At 41.7% G+C, this 22,976-nt stretch overlaps 1 protein-coding gene across 3 annotated transcripts in view; it reads left to right on the top strand.

The window, feature by feature from the left end:
- STK32B (serine/threonine kinase 32B) overlaps positions 1–22,976 on the top strand; it is a 440,152-nt gene that overhangs the window by 267,727 nt on the left and 149,449 nt on the right. For all 3 annotated transcript variants that reach the window (XM_025385064.1, XM_025385063.1, XM_025385065.1), the window contains exon 4: positions 4,582–4,755. In XM_025385064.1, the coding sequence (XP_025240849.1) occupies positions 4,582–4,755 (174 nt within the window). The remainder of the gene's footprint in view (positions 1–4,581; positions 4,756–22,976) is intronic.

Here is a 22,976-nt window from a genome sequence, read left to right as displayed (position 1 = left end):
TCATCTGAGTCTTCCTTCAACAAATCACAGTCTTTTTGCTGGTGGAGGGTCTTTCCTCAATGTTGATGGCTGCTTACTGATCAGGGTGGTGGTTGCTGAGGGTTGGGGTCACTGAAAATTTCTTAAAATAAGACAACAATGAAGCTTGCCAGTGATGAACTCTTCACTTCATGAAATATTTCTCTGTAGCCAGTGGTACTGTTTGATTGCATTTTGTACACAGTAGAACTTCTTTCAAAAGTGGAGACAGTCCTCTCAAATCCTACAGCCCCTTTATCAACTAAGCTTATGTAATATTCTAAACCTCTTGTGTCATTTTAACAATGTGTACAGCACCTTCATCAGGAGCAGATTCCATCTCAAGAAGCTAGTTTCTTCGCTTATCCATAGGAGAAGCAGCTCCTCATCTTTTAACATTTTATCATGAGATGGCAGCAGTTCAGTCACATTTTCAGGTTCTACTTCTGATTCTAGTTCTTCTGCTACTTTTACCATATCTGCAGTGCCTTCCTCCACTGAAGTCTCGAACCCACGACTTCATCCATGAGGGTTAGAATCCACTTCTTCCAAACTCCTGTTAATGTTAGTACTTTGACCTTTTCTCATGAATCACGAATGTTCTTAATGACATCTAGAATGGTGAATCCTTTCCAGAAGATTTTCAATTTACTTAGCCCTGATCCATCAAAGGAATCACTATGTATGGCAGTTATAGTCTTACAAAATGTATTTCTTAAATATTGAATCTCAAAGGTCAAAGTTATTCCTTCATCCATTAGCTGCAGGATGGATGTTGTTTTATCATGAAAACAACATTAATCTGTACATCTCCATCTGAGCTCTTGGGTGACTAACAGTGGTAATATTTTGAAAGGAATTTTTTTTTCGAGAAGTAGGTCTCAACATTGGGCTTAAAATATTTGGTAAATTTTGCTGTAAACTGGTGTGCTGTCATCTGGGGTTTTTTATTCTACTTACAGAGCACAGCAGAATAGATTTAGCATAATTCTTAAGGGTCCTGGTATTTTCAAAATGGTAAATAAGCATTGACTTCAACTGGAAGTGACCAGCTGCTGAAACAAGAGAGCCTCCCTAACAAGAGAGCCTGCCTTTGAACCTTTGAAGCCAGGCATTGACTTCTCCTCTCCAGCTATGAAAGTCCTAAATGGCATCTACTTCCAATATAAAGCTATTTGCTATTTTTTTCTACTTTGAAAATCTCCTGTTTGGTGTATTCACCTTCACCAATGATCTGAGCTAGATCATCTGGGTAGTTTGCTGCAGCTTCTCCATCAACACCTGCTGCTTCACCTTGTGCTTTTATGTTCTGGAGATGGCTTCTTTTCTTAAACCTCATGAACCAACGTTTGCTAGCTTCCAGCTCTTTTTCTGCAACTCACTCACCTCTCTCAGCCTTTACAGAATTGAAGAGAGTTAAGGCCTTGCTCTGGATTAGGATTTGGCTTAAGGGAATGTTGTAGCTGATTTGATCTTCTATCTAGATCACTAAAATTTCCTCCATATCAGCAATAAGGCTGTTTGGCTTTCATGTCTTACATGTGTACATTGGAGTAGCAATTTTTATTTCCTTCAATAACATTTCCTTTGCATTTATAACTTGGCTAACTTTATGGCGTAAGAGTCTAGCTTTCAGCCTATCTTGGCATTTGGCATGTCTTTCTCATTAGGCTTAATCATTTCTAATATTTGATGTAAAGTGAGAGATGTGTGATTCTTCCATTCACTTGAATACTTAGAGGCCTTTGTAAAGTTACTAACTGGCCTAATTTCAGTGTCGTTATGCCTCAGGGAATAGAAAGGCCCAAGGAGAAAGTGAGAGATGGGAAACTACTGGTCAGTGGAGCATGAGAACACGTCCAACATTTATCCATGAAGCTTTGGGTGCTATACAGATGCCATTTGCAGTGCTTCAAAACAATTGTAATAGTGACATCAAAGACCATTTATCATCGATCACTATAGCAGATATAATACTGTTTGAAATATTGCAAGAATTACCAAAAGGTGACACAGAGATACAAATTGAGCAGGCGCTATTGGAAAATTGACACTGATAGACTTACTGGAGGCAGGGTTGCCACAAACCTTTAATTTGTAAGAAAGTGAAGTACAGTAAAACAAGGTAGTCCTGTGCTTCCCAGCAAGACTGTGTCACTTACACGCTCCTCTTTGTTGAGGGGGAGGAGCATGAATGAAGGTTATACTGGCCCTGAAACGGATCTAAAGTCCAGCTGGTGGCCGGGCTCAGTGGCACATGCCTATAATCCCAGCACTTCGGGAAGCCAAGAGTGAGAGTGAAAATAATAATTAATAATATCAACAGTAATAAAAGCTTTCTGGGCAAACAAAAATATTCTCACTGAAACTTCTAGAAATAGTGCCTTGAAATTATGATAGAAATATTGGGAATGTCTGGGCAGCAGTGAGGCTTTGGGCTGCCCCTGGGTACTCTGGGTGCCTCTGCCCAGAAAGGCAGAAGGGCCTCTCAGCACAGAACAGCCTAGGAGACAGACGGCAGCTTCAGCCCTGCCCCCTCCACCCTCGCAGCACTTCCTGTGAGTCTCTGACCATACACACTTCATTCCATCTCTGAGGTTTGTTCCAGTCTCTAATTCCATGAGGAGCAGGGACTGTATCTTACTCCACTCCTGCTCATCCATGTCACCACGGTGACTCCCAAAGGTGGCCCTCCGCTGTTTGTGCAGGTTGTGGGTACTAGGCCATGATCCAGCCTCCCGCCATGGGTCACACTGTTTCCCTCTCTGTCTGAGTCACACAGCCTGTGTGTTCCTGACCCGGTAAACCCCTTATGGGCAAAGACTTTCCCAATTCCTCCTGCCCACCTTTGCCTCCTGGAGCACTGGCCTTCTCCCTTCCCACACTCCCCCGCACCCTGGAAAGACCCCTAGAACGCCCACCCGTGCATTGTCAGTGACTGTCTGCCCGGCCCTCCCAGGGCACTGTGCACTCCTCCAGGGCAAAGACAGTTTCTTTGTCCCAGTGTCCCCAGCACATAGCCCAATGTGTATCAGACAGTAGGTGTTCCGTAAGCACCTGGTAAATTCATGATCTGGGGACACAATAAATAGCCACCTTCCTTGCCTTAATTCTGAACAATTATAAACAATGGGTAAGACACACACAGAGGATAGATATGACTTGTGTCCAGCCATCTCCTCTCACCTGGACCCCAATCTCTGTAATAGGAGCTGAAGGGGATTAGAGGTCCTTCCAACCCTGGAATTCCCTGTCCTGTAAGCATGCGGTTCTGTTGCCTGTCCTGGGACCAAATCATACATCAGGCTCCCTCCCCAGGGCTGCACACCCAGGATACTGGAACACAGTGGGGGTGCATTACAGCAACATCCCAACAGTGTATGGTCATCAGGGCACTGCAGCGAGTGAGAGCCAGGGGATTTGGGTTCTTGTCCCCACACCTACACTGACTCACCAAGTCCCTTCTTCCCTCTGGGCCTCAGTTTCCTGTTCTGTTAAGTGAGGGGAAGGACCTAACTGATTCGGACTAATATCTAAGGATCTAAGACACAGATCTAAGCTTCCATGATTATATTCTGCAATTCTGTGATTATGTTACATGATTCCATTATTATACCCCATGAATCTACAAGGAACTTGACAACATTTTGTGATGTGATGCTATCCTACAATTGTTTAACAACAGTCTCAGATTCTATATGTTGGCTCTTCAGTCCTTAGAAAGCCCAAGTGCATTTTTTAAAAATGAATTTGGTACTGTATCAATTTTCTACTGTTTCAAAAACAAAACAAAATACCACCCTAAAACTTAATGGTGTAAAAACACCACCATTTAATCATCTCATGTTTTGTGGGGTAACTGGGCTCAGCTGGACTGTTCTTCTGCTCCACATGCTGTCTGGGGCTGCAGTGGAATATCAAAATGCTCAAGGCGGCTGACTTGTGTGGCGGGCAGTGGCTCTGGCTGTCACTGGGAACTCAGCTGGGGATTCGGTTTTCCTTCTTTTGTCCTCTTCATGTGGCTTGGATCTGGCTGGGTTCCAAGAGGCAAGAATTAGAAACTGCCCGTTCCCTTAAGGCCTAGACTTGGATGTCCCATAACACCACTGCGTTCAAGAGCTGCAGAAACAAGCTCCATGTGGGGAGCAGCATGCATGTGCAGGGAATGGAGGGAGTGTTTGGGAGGGGAGTGTGGCTTTGGAGGCTAGCTCCTGCAAACAACTGACACCATCTCATTAAAGCACCTGCTAAAACAGATGAAGAAACATGCTGGAGTCCTGTCGTAGTTAAACTATCATCTGTCTGCCAGAGCCTGGGAACTAATGCTGGGTACTCCTGCTTGCCTTTGCTATGTAAGAAGTGAGGAAACCCCAACAAATGTGGAGGCAGCCTGAGAATTAAAAGCCTTTGCCCCTTCCCCTCCACTCCCATAGCACCATGACTCAGGCAACTCAGTGCCTCTCTCTGAGCCTCAGTTTTCTCTTCTGTAAAATGGGGGCATTGGTCTTGAGGGTGCTGAAGGTGCCTCCACCCCTAATGTTCTCTGTCCCTCTGTGCTCCTAGGTACTCCTTCCAGGACGAGGAGGACATGTTCATGGTGGTGGACCTGCTCCTGGGAGGAGACCTGCGCTACCATCTGCAGCAGAATGTGCATTTCACAGAGGGGACTGTGAAACTCTACATCTGTGAGCTGGCCCTGGCCCTGGAGTATCTTCAGAGGTACCACATCATCCACAGGTAACTGGGCTGCTGGCGGGATGCCTGGGACAGAGGCACCATGGGCTAGGGTGTCATGAGCAGTCTGCGGTAGTGGGGGGAGAATTTTGTCCTTGACATGGTTTAAAAGTGGTAGTGCATCAGGGGGAAAAAAACAGAACACTTTTCTTCCTATTTTTTTTAATGTTCTTTACAACCAGCACGTACACCTCCCATCCTGTACCCGTACACTACTGCTTCGAGACATAACTGGTGGCTGGCCTTATCTTCTCTGCTCCAGTATGCCTGGGGAAGCTGGAACATTCTGTCCCCCTTGTCTCAAGTCAGAAAAGTTATAGTAGCATTATTATACTAGTGAGTTGGGAGTGTGAGGGATTCTACTCTCTTTTTTTCCGTGCTTAGAAATCAGTGCTGTGCATTGTGGAGGATTTCTTTCTCTTGGGAAGCCTCAGTGCTGGCTCTGGGCTTTGCATAAAAGCTCTGAGTTTCTGCAGCCTCCTCAGGGACCTTGCTTCTCCCTGCTATGCACAGCAGTGCCGTGTCCTACACAGGTGAGCAAAGTGACTTTGTCTGCAGAAGCTGGAACTCAGTGAAAGGCTTTGGAAAGTGATGGTGTCATTCATAACTCTTCTCACTGACCCCAGAAGAGGCAGCTGGTGTGAGGGGCTCCAAATTGGTTTACCCATGGTCTTGCACTGTGCTTAGTTGATCTCCTTGTAACTTAACTAATTTTGGAAGATTTGGAAAAGATGAGGACTTGAACTTCTAGGTAAAGATGACAGATTAAGCACATATGTCTACGTTTTACCCTTCTTAAACTCCATTAAATGACAGTAAGGAATATTTTAAAAGTGATAAAGTTATGAAGATAGGGAACACTGGAAGGGGGCCTCAGTGAAAACAGTGGGGAAAGGTGGAAAGAAAGATGTAAAGTGATCGATGACTTAGGATACCAGAAACTGAATTTAATGTTGCTGCTGAGAGTGTCAAGAACTAATAGATACTAAAGAATTCCCCCAAAGCTCAGGAATTGGCAGCACCTGGTTATCTATGGGATGGGGGCAGTTGGTGAAAAGAGGCTATAATAAGGTGAATTGTTGAAAACTTCTTAAGTAGTGTTGAGAATATAATAAGGTGAATTGTTGAAAACTTCTTAAGTAGTGTTGAGAAACACAGACCTGTTTCCCAACTCTGCAGAGCTGGGCGGTTGCCTGCTTCCTTACCCAAAAGGAAAACTAAAGGTGAGTCTGCTAATGAGGGTAAAATGGAGAGTGTCCGGGCTAACTGACATCAAGCCTGCCTGGGTTGGGATACTGTACTAACAATGGCAAGATTATCCGAACATACATGTACTACATACTGAAATGACAGCACCCTCCCCCCCACACACAACTGAGATCAAAGAATGGTGCCTTTATGCCTTCATCGGCTACGCAGGGAACTCAAGTGATTTCAATGGAAATGTGACTGAGCCCAAAGGAAAGAGATTGTGCCAACAAAGGTTTTCCAGGACACCTTAGAGTATAGGGTATAGTAAACAAGCGCCATTCATTCATTATCAGCTCCCAATTAAGTTAATGACAGCATGGGATTATCAGACATCCAAGGAAATCATCTAACTTGAACATCAAGATCCAAACAACAAAATGGAAAAAAAAAAAAAAAAACCTTAGGCTAAACAGCGACTCTGGAAACATCAGAATAACTGATCAGTATTTTCAGAGGATAAAAGAAGAATTTTGCATGTGTGAAACAAGAAATAGCAGTTTTTTTTAAAATTCAGGGAACAAACATCAGAGCTCTTATCAAAATTGTAAAAGCAGAAATTTAAAGAATTCAAAATATATGTTGGAAGATAAAGTCTTTATACTTTTCTGTAAAGTAGAGTAAAAAGGCAAAGAAAAAATATGAGAGAAAACATAACAAAGTTAAAGAATCTACAGATTTCAACACAAGAAATAATAAAGACAAAACATAAAGGAAGAAATCATCAATGAAACGATTAAAGAACCATCTCCCAGACCTGAAATACATGATTTTCCATATTGAGAGAGCCTACCAAGGGCACAGAGTAATGGCTAGAAACAGACACATACCAAAACAAATGTCAGATCTGATCAGCTTCCAGAGAAGAACCACAGGTCATAGAGGCTGAAGAATCAGGATAGTTTCAAATTTCTTTTGTTTTTGTTTTTGTTTCTTGAGACAGAGTTTTGCTGTCATTCAGGCTGGGGTGCACTGGTACGATCGTGGCTCACTGCAGCCTCAGCCTCCTGGGCTCAAGTGATCCTCCCACCTTGCCCTCCTAAGTAGCTGGGACCACAAGTGCACACCACCATCCCTGACCAATTTTGGGGGGTATTTTTTTTGTAAAAACAGGTTTTCAGCACGTTGCCCAGGGTGGTCTCAAACTGCTGAGCTCAAGCAATCCACCCACCTTGGCCTCTCAAAGTGCTAGGATTACAGATGTGAGCCACAGCACCCAGCCAGTTTTGAGTTTCTTAAATGCTCAAAGGCAGTGCAGACCTGCTACTCAACCGTGTGTGAGGGTATACATTTTCCCCGGTTCCAGGTTTCAAAAAGCGGTCCTCCCATATACCTTTTCTCCAGTACTAGGAAAATGAGATGGACTCCAAAATGAATGAATGAATCAAAGAGGACAAAGAAATGGAATACAGAAAGCTGGGATTCCAGCAAATCAGGTAGACATAGGAAATCTCCAGGATGATGCTGAAGGGGTGTCAGTTGTGCCTCACATGTATGCCATGACCAGTTCTGATTAGTGTGGATCAGAGACCCTGGGAGAGACTTATTCAGGAAAAGTGAACTGATAGAATTCCTGATGCACCTGGCCTTGAGAGATTTATTTAGCTAGCTGGTAAAGAATCTGAAATGGAGTTATGAGAGGTTCGGGGAAAAAAAACTCAGTAAAAATAACATCATTAATTTTAGGGAAGGAAAATGTTGCACAGGACAACATCTGCATAGAGTACAGCTTACTAAATGGGTCAACCCTGGATATAATACCTAGTCCTATCACCTAAACCCTGAAAATCTAACCAAAAACTCAATGATACTCCATTGAGAAACTGGGGAAATGGGAAGGATGACTGAGTCTCCTGGGATTAGAGAAACACGGCTAAATCTTTATCTTCCCTAGTAGGAAGTCCAGTCTCCAGGGAGAGCCTGGAGTTAAAAAGTGAAGGAGTCATTAGAAGTCTGTCATTTAGAGATAAGGAGTTAGATACCAAAATTATAACCTGGAAGAGATGAGTGGATAGAGGATAAATGGGGGAGAAAGTGATAGGATTAATGCTATTGTGACAAAATGTGTTTGTAACAGAAAGTGATAGGGATTGTTGTAACAAAACTTGCAAAATGATTGGCTCTTTGAACTATTTGCATATAACTTTGATACAAATAACAGTAGCAAACGCAGCAAAATGAAAAGGAGGAGAAGGAGAATAGTAGTAGTAAAGATATTGTTCAGGCCGGGCGCGGTGGCTCAAGCCTGTAATCCCAGCACTTTGGGAGGCCGAGACGGGCGGATCACAAGGTCAGGAGATCGAGACCATCCTGGCTAACACGGCGAAACCCCGTCTCTACTAAAAACACAAAAAATTAGCCGGGCGAGGTGGCGGTGCCTGTGGTCCCAGCTACTCGGGAGGCTGAGGCAGGAGAATAGCGGGAACCCGGGAGGCGGAGCTTGCAGTGAGCTGAGATCCGGCCACTGCACTCCAGCCTGGGCGACAGAGCGAGACTCCGTCTCAAAAAAAAAAAAAAAAAAAAGATATTGTTCAGCGTAATACACAACTGTTCATTCACTCAGTCATTCACTAGCTTTTGAATGAATGCAGGCATTCTGGTTCTGGAATCTGTGCTTGTCAGTGTGATGCTGTACTTCCTAAAGAAGGTCATACCGTGGTAGAGTATGCTTCTATTCCTTGATGGGGCTTCTTTGAAAGTGCTGAAAGAGTTCTTTACAGATCAGTTGTATATGTGTCATTCATGAATTACTGTAGCCGTTCATGAACTAGAGTGCAATAGATAGATGATCCATGTGTCCAAATTCCCTGAGACACTAAGTCATGTGGACATTGGTGAGATAAATGCCAGTGTTCCAGAGCTGAGCCAGGGATGAACAAGGCAGGAAATGGAACCATTGCATGACAGCATGGCTGGCTGGAGCCATTTCATTATGATTCACCAGATTTCAGAAAAAGTTTTAAGTCATTCTCAAATATTCCTCTGGTAGAGGTCATCTGCTCTTAGATTCCAGATCTACCCTGGGGAAAAGGAGCTGTCCGGTAATTTATGGGAATGTTTTAAAGTCTACTAAGCGAATATGTGATGATTAATTTTCTGTGTCAATTCGACTGGGCGAAAGGATGCCCAGCGAGCTGGTAAAACACTACTTCTGAGTGTGTCTGTGAGGATGCTTCCAAAGGAGATCAGCATTTGAATAAGTGAACTGCAGGAAGCAGATGGCCCTCCCCAATGTGGTGGGCATCAGCGATTCCTCGGAGGGCCTGAATAGAATGAAAAATTGGAGCCATTCACTCTTCCTACTTGAGCTGAATCATCCGTCTTCTCCTGTCTTCAGTCATCACTGTTCCAGGTTTTTGGGCTCTCAGGCTTAGACTGGGACTTAACTCACAGCCTCCAAATTCTCAGGCCTTCATGCTTGAACTGAATGACACCGCTTGCTATCCTGGGTCTCCAGCTTGCAGATGCAGATCCCAGGACTTCTCAGCCTCCAAAACCACAGGAGCCGATTCCTATAATAAATCTCTGTTATATATGTTTATCTATATTCCATTTCTTTTGTTTTTCTCGGAGAACGCTGACTACTGCAGTTGAATTACCTTCCCAATTCTAAAATTATAAACTTGGCAAGGCTTTGAATCAGTCTTTTTTACCCCCTTCCATATGGTTCCTAAATCCCCCTTTCAATGTGTGTATGTGTAGATTTGAAACTATGTATCTGAACACAACCATGTGTAAGGATGTATGGAAATGCTGTGCGATGTTTTGCATTAATTCAACAGCTAAATTGTTGAATCCTCCACTGCGTCTGTACCAGACACTTTCAATGCCATATTTATACCCTCAGATGAGTGTTGCTTCTTTCAAAGTAGCCACACTTGGAAGTGGAGGAATTATCCCACAAATGCAAGCCTGGGTTGGATTGCCAAGGATATTTATCTTCCATCTTATTGGACTTAGATGGGCTACCAAACTCTGCTCAACTTTTTGGACCTCGATTTTCTAATCTGAAAAATGCTCCTAATTAAACCTACTTCTTGGGCTGTTATGCAAATTTTATGAGAAAATGTTCATAAAGAATTTATCTGTGCCTGGCTTCTTTTAGATGCCTCATTCTTATTTCCTCTGTCTGGGGGAACTGGACTTGAAATCTGATGTTCAATCTTTCCTATATACTCTGTGTGACAAAACTCCACCCTTTGAGGATGGTGTTATAGACCTTTAGAAAATAAAAGATATTTTACGGCATAGCCCAGTGACTTTGATAGTGCCCAAGCAGGGAAATACCACTATCAGTCCCAAACAAATTGTTTTAAAGCAATGAGAAGATTTACTTTTCATAGCATTTGAATTGGCCCTTCATTCTTTAAATACCCATCTGGGCAAGGCTGTGTACCAGCTCCCAGGAAGAAAATGATGAATGGGACTCAACTTTCTGGGTGGAACAGGCACCCCCACAAATGATTGCCGCCAAGGCTGCTGACCATGACAGAACACTACACAGCACCAGTGGGAGCTTCAAGGAGGGGCGCCCAGCCAGCCTGAGTTGGGGAATGGGGCAGGGGCTGAGTTGGCAGAGAAGGCTTCCTCTGCCATACTCCGTCTGTGATTTGTGGGATAATTAGGAATTAGAACTGAGAAAAGGAATGCAGAAAGCACTGGGCAGAAGGGCCCAAACTTGAGAGGCCCCAGGTGGGTGGACCCTGTATTGCAAGGCTCAAGGGTGGTAGGGAGCACACCCTAACAGGCCCTGCTTTTCTCATTTATTGATGGGTCGAAGCTTGGGAGTGACATGGTCTAACTTGTCATTGAGAATAATCTTTCTGAAGGCCCTAGAAGTGCATCCCAAGATGGATCTTCATCCAAGGCAGGACTCCTTGGCTACGTATCCAGGGTATACAAAACTAAATAAATAACAGCAGTGACAATGAATCAAGTTTATTAAGCAATGAATCAAGTTTATTAAAATGTGTTGACACTACTTTAAACTATATACGTATACATATGTGTGTTTGCATATGTGTATATATGCACATGGGGTATATACATGTGTATGTACACACATCGTATATATAAATATTTATAAATACCCATACATATATAATACACACACTCACATACATGTACACACACAAATGTCTCATTTAATCCTTACAGCAATGAAATGAGCTAGGTAGTATAATGACCCCATTTTGCAGAGAGATTGGGTGATTTGCCCCAGGACACACAGCTGGCAGGTCATGGAACCCTGGCTTTGAAACAAGGCGTTCAAACCCCAGATCTCAGGCTGATGACCACTGAGCATACAGCTCCCTTGTTCCAATTGCACTGAACTGTTTACAAAATGCTCATAGGAGTGAGTGCCTGCATATATTAACATACAAATGAGCACATATGGATTTCATCGACTCCTCACATCCGCCCCAGAGGAAGGCACTGTTCCCATGGTGTGGATGAGGCAGCAGGCATTTCTGGGAGCTAAGCCTCTAACCCGGGGTCACACAGCTGGTTAGCAGTGGAATTGGAACTTTTAACTGGAACATGACTTGTAGTCAAAGGCTCTCTGCACTACACCTTGTTGCCTCCCCAGATGCAAAAGCAAAGCTAAGGTTATGTCCTGTTCACAGTCACATCAGCTAATTGTTCATAGATACCCAAAACAGGAACCAGATGCTCGCTTCTTCACGGAGTGTTCCTGACCACATTTTATCTAGCTAGGTTCTCACTTTATTGCTCACCACATACTTTCCCAAAGCACTTTGTCTACTTTCTTCCTGGCATGTAATCCTAATTGATAATGATTTAGGCAATAACTTACTTCTAGGCATCCAAAGAATAAATTTGCTATATTAGGCTGTTCTTGCATTGCTATAAAGAAATACATGAGACCGAGTAATTTATAAAGAAAAGAAGTTCATAAAGAAAAGAGGCTTAAGTAGCTCATGGTTCTGCGGGCTGCACAGGAAGCATGGTGCTGGCATCTGTTCAGTTTCTGGGGAGGCCTCAGGAAACTTGCAATCATGGTAGAAGGCAAAGGGGGAGCAGGCACATCACATGGCCAGAGCAGGAGCAAGGGAGAGAGGGGAGGTGCCATACACTTTTTAAAATATACTTTAAGTTCTAGGGTACATGTGCACAATGTGCAGGTTTGTTACATATGTATACATGTGCCATGTTGGTGTGCTGCACCTATTAACTCGTCATTTACATTAGGTATATCTCCTAATGCTATCCCTCCCCCTCTCCCCACCCTATAATAGGACCCAGTGTATGATGCCAACAGTCAGGAACAACAAGTGTTGGAGAGGATGTGGAGAAATAGGAACACTTTTACACTGTTGGTGGGACTGTAAACTAGTTCAACCATTATGGAAGACAGTGTGGCAATTCCTCAAGGATCTAGAACTAGAAATACCATTTGACCCAGCAATCCCATTACTGGGTATATACCCAAAGGATTATAAATCATACTACTATAAAAACACATGCACACATTTGTTTATTGCGGCACTATTCACAATAACAAAGACTTGGAACCAACCCAAATGCCCATCAGTGATAGACTGGATTAAGAAAATGTGGCACATATACACCACAGAATACTATGCAGCCATAAAAAAGAATGAGTTCATGTCCTTTGTAGAGACATGGATGAAGCTGGAAACTATCATTCTGAGCAAACTGTCTCAAGGACAGAAAACCAAACACCGTATGTTCTCATTCATAGGTGGAAATTGAACAATGAGAACAGCCATACACTTTTAAACAAGCAGGTCTCGTGATAATTTCCTCACTATCAAAAGGACAGCACCAAGGAGATGGTGCTAAACCATTTATGAGAAATCTCTCCCCAGGATCCAGTCACCTCCCAGCAGGCCCTACCTCCAACATTGGAAATTACATATCAACATGGAATTTGGGCGGGGATGCACATCCAAAGTATATCACCTGCCTAGTCTGTAAATTCTCTAAGGGCACACAATTTTTCCGCCTTGTTCATCTTCATATCTTCAACACCTAATATAATGCCTGGCACATAGTAAGTGCTTTAGAACTATTTGTTAAATCAGTGAAGAAATAATAAAGAAAGTAAGAGCCTACCTTACTTGAAGTTGCTTGACAATAGAAGTTCACATTTAATAAATCAATATCGATATCCTGAACTGCTTCCTAGAACTTTTCTAACCAAATATTCTTTGATATATGAGAAGCTAGCTCCTGAAAAGTTTGTGAGGGAGGGGTGCAAAGTAGCCTATCACAAGTATGACATTCCTTTGAAATCTTAGATATTATGTTAAAAATTTCTCTAAGTTTTGCATTCTGCTCTATGATGTAGTCATGATTCTTTTAATATACAAAGTAGTGCTTTAAGCTATGATTCATATGAAAATAGAGAAAATGAACAATGAAGGCTGTTCAGAGTCTCCACCATCCATAGGCAGTGCTGTTGCATTGCATCCATCAATTTGGGGAAGATGAGCTGATTTGAAGAGAACTCATGCCTCATGTGAAGTGCAGGACCCCGGTAATTCTCTCCTTTCTCTGGCCTCTTAAAAATCCAATTCAGAGTCACATAAATATGAAGCTATGAACAGCAACCATTTGTTCACGGTTTTGAACAGAGCACTGATCTAAATACTAATCAAAGTGGGTTTGGTACATTTTCAGGCTTTTTTTGGTGAAAATTTTTACCAGTAGGGTTACCTACATGAAATCGTGTCTGAAATGCCTGAAACCTATTGCGTAGTGTCTCTTACTATCTTGGGAAACATCTTCCAGCGAAGTCCAATGACCTATGATGCACTGTGTTTTTCTCCTGACCCTGAATTTGCATCCCATGTAAATTAACTAACAGTCTCAGTACTGATGACCCACTCACTTCATCAGACTCACGGTCTCTTTTTACAAGGGAGGAACCTTGACATGTATAAGAAAACCTTTGCCTTGGAGTTGCTGATTCCAGTCTTGGGAAAATATCTGCTTATTAAAGTAAATATTTGTGAAGGCTTCTTTATTATTGAGTGAATTATGAATCTTATCTGAGTTTTTTCTTTTTTCCATTTTTTCTTTTTGGCAAACTTTGTCAGAGATTTTTCTTTTTTTGTCTTTTAATTATTAAGAGCAGTAATAGATTAATTCTGAAACACTCTCCAACACCTTTCTTTAGTTAAAACAGTATTATCTATGCAAGTGAAAGGAGCTGGGCACATTCCTCAGCCCCGGGCTCAAAACTCCCTGAGCCTAGTACAAACACATCCCATCCTCCCATCCCACCACATACCACCATATATCTCTCAAACTCCCTGAGCCCAGTACAAACACCACCTGGAAAGTCTCCAATAAGGGGACAGCCGTTCAAGGTTACTGAAAGCGCGGGAGCCAAAAGAATTTCTTTGTTCCCCTGCAACTTTCGGGCTATAAAAAGCAAACGCATTGTTCGGGGCCCTCTTATATACTGTGGAATGGAGGGACCAAGTTCGAACTTGTAGTAAAGATCCTTGCCGCTTGGCTTTGACACTGGACTCTGGTGGTCTTCTTTGGGGAACAAACGGTCTGGGCATAACACAAGCATGCAAAGACACTTCACATTTCTCAAGGCCAAGTGCGGTGGCTTACACTTTGGGAGGCCAAGGCAGGAGGATCACTCAAACCCAGAAGTTCAAGACCAGCCTAGGCAACATGGCAAAATCCCCTCTCTACAAGGTTACTTGGGAGGCTGAGATGGGAGGATCACCTGAGCCTGGGAGGTCGAAGCTGCAGTGAGCCATGATAGTGTTGCTGCACTCCAGCCTGGGCGACAGTTGAAAAAGATTAAATAATTAAAAATAACACTTAAAAAAAAGAAAAATGCTTCCTGTTTCTCTGCAAAATTACCTAAAAGATAAGTATAGAAATGCTAACTTTTATACAATTTATCATTTTTATCATCTTATTGAATTCAACAGGAACATTTTAAAGTAAATTCTTTTTTTTTTTTTTTTGCTATGACAGTGTAACTGGGTTTAAGCCCAGATCTTATTTTAAATAGATAATATGTGTACATATTATAAAATTTAAAAGATTCAAATGGTATCAATGAAAAATAAGTTATAATTATCCCTTCTTTTTTTTTTTTTTGCATTTTCATGAATTTACAGCAGATGCTTCAAACTCTGTCTTTAAATTCCTCGTTCCTGTTCCCATAGACCACTTAATTTTAAAATGTTAACACATTAAGGCAAATAAAGGATACACTAAAAGCACATGCATGTTTGAAATATGTTATTGGAAATTAGAAAAAAAAATTGTTTATGAGACATTAGACCATAATGACAACCAACATTTCTGAGCATTTTGCATGTGCCTGGTTCTGTGTTAAATGTTCTGCAGGTGTGAGTTCACCTAGTCCTATTAGTAGTCCCATTTTACAGGTGAGACCACTGTGTCTCATGGAGGGTGAATAACTCACCTAAGGGCAAACAGGAAGTGACCACCCCAAGTCACCAAGCTTGAGAGCCTAATACTGTCTCTAGTCTGATAACCTATGGTAATCAAGTTCTCCAACAACACGTATCCATAGAAGTGATCTGATATCCAAGCTTTCATGACGGAAACGTCACATGGATGACCCTCATGGAAAAATGAAATTCTTTTCTTTTGCTTGTGCGTGAAACTAAATATGTATTTTAAGTGACACTATTCAACGTCCTCCCTCCCTGAAGTTCTTGGCATTCCCTGTCATATTGTGGGACAGTGGTCCTTTCCTGTTGAGTTTGCATGAACTGACGGGAATATCATTTGTGTTCCTACATTGAAATGCTTGTGGATGTATGGTTGTTATTTTCACATACGGATTTTGAGCTTGTGCCTCCTGAGTTCTGGAAGGCAAACTATCTTGACTCCTGATATTTTGGCAAAATTTTCTGTGTCTGTCTTAGAAAACTAATTGCAGGATGAGGCTGGGGTAGTGGCTCCCATTTGCGAATACTACCTTACTGAGAAATCAAGTGTGTTTAAGCTGTGGGGACAAGAATTATACCAAGTAGCAAGTGTGATCAGGCTTCTGGTCCCATGACCTTTTTGGCAAAGGCTCATGACTCATTTAATAGCAATGTACGTGAAGAAGATTCCAGGTTTTCCCAAACAGTGGCTTTAGTGGCTTAAATTGGGCCTTGGGCAGTATCCTGCCCTCTCTGGGTCCAAGTCTGGGTTCCTTCTGATGAGCAGTGGAGTTTGTAAACAAACAAACCCAAACCTCTGACTTAGTTCCCAAAATAATGGGACACAGGAGCAAGACTGTGAAGTGGACAAAACCCAGATTGCATAACTGACGCAGGGAGGGATTGGGGTTACCCTTTGTGTAGACAGGGTCCAGGCCTGGCCACTCACCACTGTAAAGAGTAGTGCTAAGAGCCTTTACATGTTGTTCTAGCTCAGAGACCATGGGTAAGTCAATGACTGCTCTGGACATGATTTTGCTACTCTATTAACAAGGAGGAGTGCTCACCTCCCACAGAGTTGTTGAGGGATTGAATAAACTGAATTGAGTGTCAGTCACTGCCTTAGTCGATTTTCACACTGTAATAAAGAAATATCCAAGACTCAATAATTTATAAAGAAAGAAGGTTTAATTGACTCACGGTTCTTCATGGCTGGGTAGGCCTTAGGAAACTTACAATCATGGTGGAAGGGGAAGCAAGCCTGTCTTACATGGTGGCAAGTGAGAGAGAGCGCATGTGAAGGAGGAACTGTCAAACACTTATAAAACCATCAGATCCTGTGAGAACTCATGCACTATCATGAGAACAGCATGAGGAAAACTGCCCCTATGATCTGGTCACCTCCCTCTAGGTCCATCCCTAGACATGTGGGGATTATGGGGATTACAATGTGAGGACATGAGATTTGGGTGTGGATACAGAGCCAAACCATATCAGTCACCATAAAAAGTGTTCACCAAGTGCAGCTCATTTGTCTTGGGGAGCTAGAAGGGAGCTAGAAAACTCTACAGTTAGAAACTGGATTCAGCTAAGAACAGAGTGTGACTCTTAGATTTCGCTAAAGACAGCAGACACCTTTGTTGTGAGTTCAGGCACATCATCTAATCTCCCTGAAGCTTTGGTTTATTTTCTAAGGTTAAAAATACTATCTACAGTGAATGTAAACATGATCTCCCCAAAATATCCACATTTTAATACCTAGAACCTGGGAATATGCTACGTTATACAGCAAAGGGGAATTGTAGTGCAGATTGAATTAGGGTGGCTCATCTGCCATTATTGAGATGGAGGAGATTATCCTGGATTATTTAGTAGAGCTTATTTACTCAAAGAGCCTTAAAACTGAAAGAGGGGTGTTTCAAGATTGCTGACTACATACATCTGGTAGTCACTTCATCCATGGAGAGTGATACGGCTTGACTCTGTGTCCCCACCCAAATCTCATCTTGAATTGTAATCCCCACATGTCAGAGGAGGGGCCTGGTGGGAGATGATTGGATCATGGGGGTGGATTTCCTCTTTGCTGTTCTCATGATACTGAGTGAGTTCTCACAAGATCTGATAGTTTAAAAGTGTTTGGCACTTCCCTCTTTGCTGTCTTTCTCCTGCTCTGCCATGGTAAGACATGCCTTGCTTTCCCTCACCTTCCACCATGATTGTAAGTTTCCTAAGGCCTCCCCAGCCATGCAGAACTATGAGTCAATTAAGCCTCTTTAAAAAAAAAAATAAATCACCCAGTCTTAGGTAGTTCTTTATAGCAGTGTGATAATGGACTAATACAGAGAGGAAACAAAATAATGAGTAGATAATCACTCTTTCAGTAGATCATCTAAGAGAGAACACAGGAGTTCAACAGAAAAGTAATGGGAAGCACCAAACACAAGGAAGGAGAGGGAAACAGGGCAACCCATTTGGCTGGGATAGGCTGTTAGGAGAGGTTCCCTAATGCTGGAAAATAAAGAGACCCCTGAGGGGTCCAGATTCCCACAGCAGATTCCTACAATCCTAGGCATGGGAGAGCCCCTTAACCTTTCTGGACCCTGAGACTAACACAAGGAACTGCATGGAGACTGTGGGAAGGCACTGCTCCAGAGAGGGAGTCCATTCTGTGTCCCACACCTTCTCCCCAGTCCTACGCAGCTGCAGCAGGCTGCCGTTTTGAGAGCCCAGCCACACCAGACTGCATTCTTCCCTGGGACCCAACACCCCTTGCACTTTTGCATCTCTGGAATCCCATGGACATTCCGCACCCATAGCCTTTGCTGTAGGAACCAAGGAGGGAGCAACAACTGGCAGTGACATCACCCGACCTCCAGTGAGGGGTGGCTGCGCAGTTTTATGTGTGTTGAGGACAAATCCCCACCTACTGCTACAGGGTGCTGTGGGGCTGAGGTGAAAGCAAAGTGCACACCCCCAAGTTGCCTGCTTACAGCTGCTCCCACTAACAGCATCCCCACACTACTCAGTAACAGAGCTTCGGCACAGCCACTGCCACCTTCACCTGAGCATTCCATCAGAGGCCTGAGGATCACCACAACCCTACCTACAATAGGCAGCATCTGCATGCACCATCGGGGGGCCTGAGGGCAGTTCTGCCTTTCCCAGCTTCACCCCTCACCAGTACCTGAGTATGCAGTTGAGGGGCCTGGGGGAATCATCTAACCCAGTCCACCACTGATGGCACCTTAACACTCCTCCCAGAGTCTGAGGTCAGTCCCACTTGGCCTGCCACTACCGTCACAGCAGGTACCTACCCACATGTGCCACCTGTAGGTCTGAGGGCTGGCCTGCCCAGCCCATCATTGCCACTACAAATACCAGCATGGACTGCTTGGGTTCCAAAGGGTTGTTCTACCATTGCTACTGCCCATCATTCATATCATGCCTGCTGCCCAGGAGCTTGAGAACCCGCCAAACTTACTGGCCCACTACTGCCATTCTCGGCACCTGAGAAAGCCACCTAGAGGCACAAGAGCTGGCCTGCCTGGAACAAATAAAACCAATGCCAGTATATGCCACCCTTGGGCCCAAGGACGGGCACACACACTCCATCACTGTCACCAGTGTGACCCAAAGACTGGCCCACCTTGTATCCCAGTGCCCAACAGAACTTCAGCAACAACATACTAAGCCACCAAGGAAACAACAGACACTATCAGTGCTGTTTCATACCTGAAGAAACCATACAGAGACTACACTGCTGCACCCACCCAGAATCAAAGCCAAAGTTCTCTACACTGCCAACACAATATACACATCTTTAGGAAAAAGTCTTCCCCTATGAAAGATGCCAGATGCACAGATAACAATGTAAGGACACAGGAAATATGAAAAAGCAAGGAACTATGACACCCCAAATGAACAGAATAATTCTCTGGCAACACAGATCCCAATCAAAAACAAATGTATTGAATCCTAAAAAAAGAATTCAAAATATTGATACTAAAGTTCAGTGAGATATAAGAGAATATTGAAAAGCAACGCAAAGAAATCAGAAAAGCAACTCAGGATATGCATGAGAAATCTACCAAAGAGATAGATATAAAAAACAACGAAGCAGAAATTCTGGAACTGGAGAATTCATTTAATAAAATACAAAATACATTAGAAGGCTTCAGTAATAGACTAGATCAAGAAGGGGAAAGAACTTGAGACAGATCTTTTGAAATAAACTACTTAGACAAAAAATAAAGAGAAAAGAATAAAAAATAATGAGCAAAGCCTATTGACATGTGGGACACCATAAATCAATTGGATATTCAAATTTTCAGTTTCCCAGAAGGGGAATAGAGAATGAAAGGGAAATAAAACCTATTTAATGAAAATTCTTCAAGTCTAGCAAGACATTTAGACATCCAGATACAAGAAGTTCAAAGTTCCCAGCATAGATACAATTCAGAAAGGTTTACTCCATGGCACATTATAGTCAAAATGTCAAAAGTCAAAGATAAAAATTAAAAACAGCAATAGAAAAGCATCTAGTCACTCATAAAGGACTTCCCATCAGGTTAATAGCAGATTCTTCAGGGAAAAAATTAAAACTGCAAGTCAAGGATGCTACACTCAAAGTTATCTTTCATAACTAAAGGAGAAATAAAGTCTTTCCCAGACAAGCAAAAGCTGAGATAATTCATCACCACTAGACCAGCCCTACAAGAAATGCTTGAGGGAACCCTACCCCTGGGAGTGAAAGAATCGTAACTCCCACCATGAAAACACACAAAAATATTAAAACCACTGGTAGAACAACACACAAACAAACAAACAAAAAAAAAACGGGAAAAACTCAAATGTTGCCACTAGAGAATACCACCAAAATGCAATGATAAACAGTAAAAGAGAAAGGAACAAAGGATATACAAAACAACTAGAAATCAATTGAATGACAGGAATAAACCCTCACATATCAATAATAACCTTGAATTTAAATGGATTAAACTTTCTACTTAAAACATATAGACTGGCTGAGTGAATTTAAAAGCATGACCCAACTATATCCTGCCTGCTAGAAACTTATCTCATCTGTAAAGACATATATAGACTGAAAGTAAAAGGATAGAAAAAGATACTCCATGCAAATAAAAACCAAAAATAAGCAGGAGTAGCTCTACTATATCAGATAAAACAGACTTTAAGTCAAAAATGTAAAAATAGATAAAGAAGGTCATATAATGATAAAGGGCATAATATAAAACTATATGCACCCAGTAGTGGAGCACCCGGATACATAAAGCAAATTTTATTAGATCTAAAGGGAGAGATAGACTCCAGTACAATAACAGTTGGGGAATTTAACAACCCACTCTCAGCATTAGACATATCACTTAGACTAAAATTAACAACAACAACAACAAACACATTGGATTTATGCTCCACATAAGACTAAAAGGACCTACCAGACATTTAAGACCATTTCAACCAACAGCTACAGAATACATCAGCACATGGAATATTCTCTAGGCTAGACCATATGTTAGGACACAAAACAAGTCTCAACAAATTTTTAAAAATTGAAATTATGTCGAATGTCTTCTGAAGGCATCAATGGAATAAAACTAGAAATCAATACCAAGAGGAACTTTGGAAACTATACAAACACATGGAAATTAAACAACATGTCCCCTGAATAACAACTAGATCAAGAAAGAAGTTAAGGAGAAAGTCAAAATATTCTTAAAACAAAAGAAAATCAAAACACACATGCCAAAATGAACATTAAAAGCAGTGCTAAAAGGGAAGTTTATAACAATAAATATCTGCCTACATCAAAAGAGTAGAAATATTTCAAATAAACAGTCAAATGATTTACCTCAAGGAATTAGAAAAAAAAGAACAAACCAAATTCAAACTTAATTAAAGGACAAAATAATAAAGATCAGAGCAGAGCTAAATAAATGAAATAGGGACTAAACAAATACAAATGATCAACAAAAAGAAAAGTTGGTTTTTTGAAAAGATGAAATTGATATATCACTAGCTTGACTAAGTAAGAAAAAAGAGAGAAACCCAAATAAAATCAGAAATGACGAAGAAGACATTACAAGTGGTAACACAGAAATATGAAAGATCATCAGATACCATGATGAACAATTATGCACTAACAAACTGAAAAACCTAAAGGAGATAAATTTCTGAACACATACAACCTACCAAGATTAAATCAGGAAGAAATAGAAAACCTGGGCAGACAAACAGCAAGTAATGATACTGAATTAATAATAAAAAGTGTCTCAAAAAAGAAAAGTCCAGGACCAGATGGCTTCACTGCCAAATTATACCAAACTTCCAAAGAACTAACACAGTTTTCCTTAAACGATTCTAGAAAAGTGAAGAGGAGGAAGCTCTCCCTAACACATTCTATGAGGCCAGCATTACCTTGATACCAAAACCAGGCAAGGATGCAACGACGACACAGAATTATAGGCCAATATTCCTGATGAACTTAGACATAAAAATTCTCAACAAAATACTTGCAAACCAAATCCAGCAACACATCAAAAAATTAATACACATGATCAAGTAGAATTTACCTCAGGAACACAAGGATGGTTCAACACATGCAAATCAGTAAATATACTACGTCACATCAACAAAATTAAGGGCGGGAAACAAATGATCATCTAAATAGATGCAGGAAAAGCATTTGATAAAATTCAACATCCCTTCATGATAAAATCTCTCCATAGACTAGGCATAGAAGAAACATCCCTCAACAAAATAAAGGCCATATATGACAGAACCCCAGCTAACATCATACTGAATGGGGAAAAGCTGAAATCCTTTCCTCTAGGAACTGGAATGAGACAAGGATGCCACTTTTACTGCTCTTATTCAACATAGTACTGAAAATCATGGCCAAAGCAATCAGAAAAGAGAAGGAAATTTAAAAAAAAAAATCCAGACTAAAGAAGAAGAAGTCATTTGTCCCTCTTTGCTGATGATATTATGTGATATCTAGAAAAACCAAAAGACTGCACCAAAATACTCTTAGATCTGGTAAATAAATCTAGTAAATTGGCTAGATACAAAATCATATAAAAATCATCAGTGTTTCTATTCACCAATAATTAACTAACTAATATTGTTAAAATGACCATACTACCCAAAGCAATCTACAGATTCACGGCAATCTGTGTCAAAATACCGACATCGTTTTTCACAGAAATAGAAAAAAACAATCCAAAAATTCATAGGGAACCACAAAAGAGCCCAAATAGCCACAGCAATCCTGACCAAAAAAGACAAAGCTGGAGACATCAAAATAACTGACTTCAGAATATCGTAAAGCTATTATAACCAAAACAGCAGATTATTGGTATGAAAATAGACATGCAGATCAATGGAAAAAAATAGAAAATCCAGAAATAAATCCACATATTTAAGGTAACTGATGTTTGCACAAGATGCCTGGGGAAACAACACCCTCTTCAATAAATGATGCTGGGAGAATTGATATCATATGCAGAAGAATGAAACTGGACTCATCTCTCACCACAT

The sequence above is a fragment of the Theropithecus gelada genome, chromosome 5, assembly GCF_003255815.1.
Source record: "Theropithecus gelada isolate Dixy chromosome 5, Tgel_1.0, whole genome shotgun sequence".
In the NCBI taxonomy this organism is placed as follows: domain Eukaryota; kingdom Metazoa; phylum Chordata; class Mammalia; order Primates; family Cercopithecidae; genus Theropithecus; species Theropithecus gelada.
The sequence above is the reverse complement of the archived record's forward strand: the minus strand, read 5'-3'. Positions and strand labels throughout refer to the sequence as shown.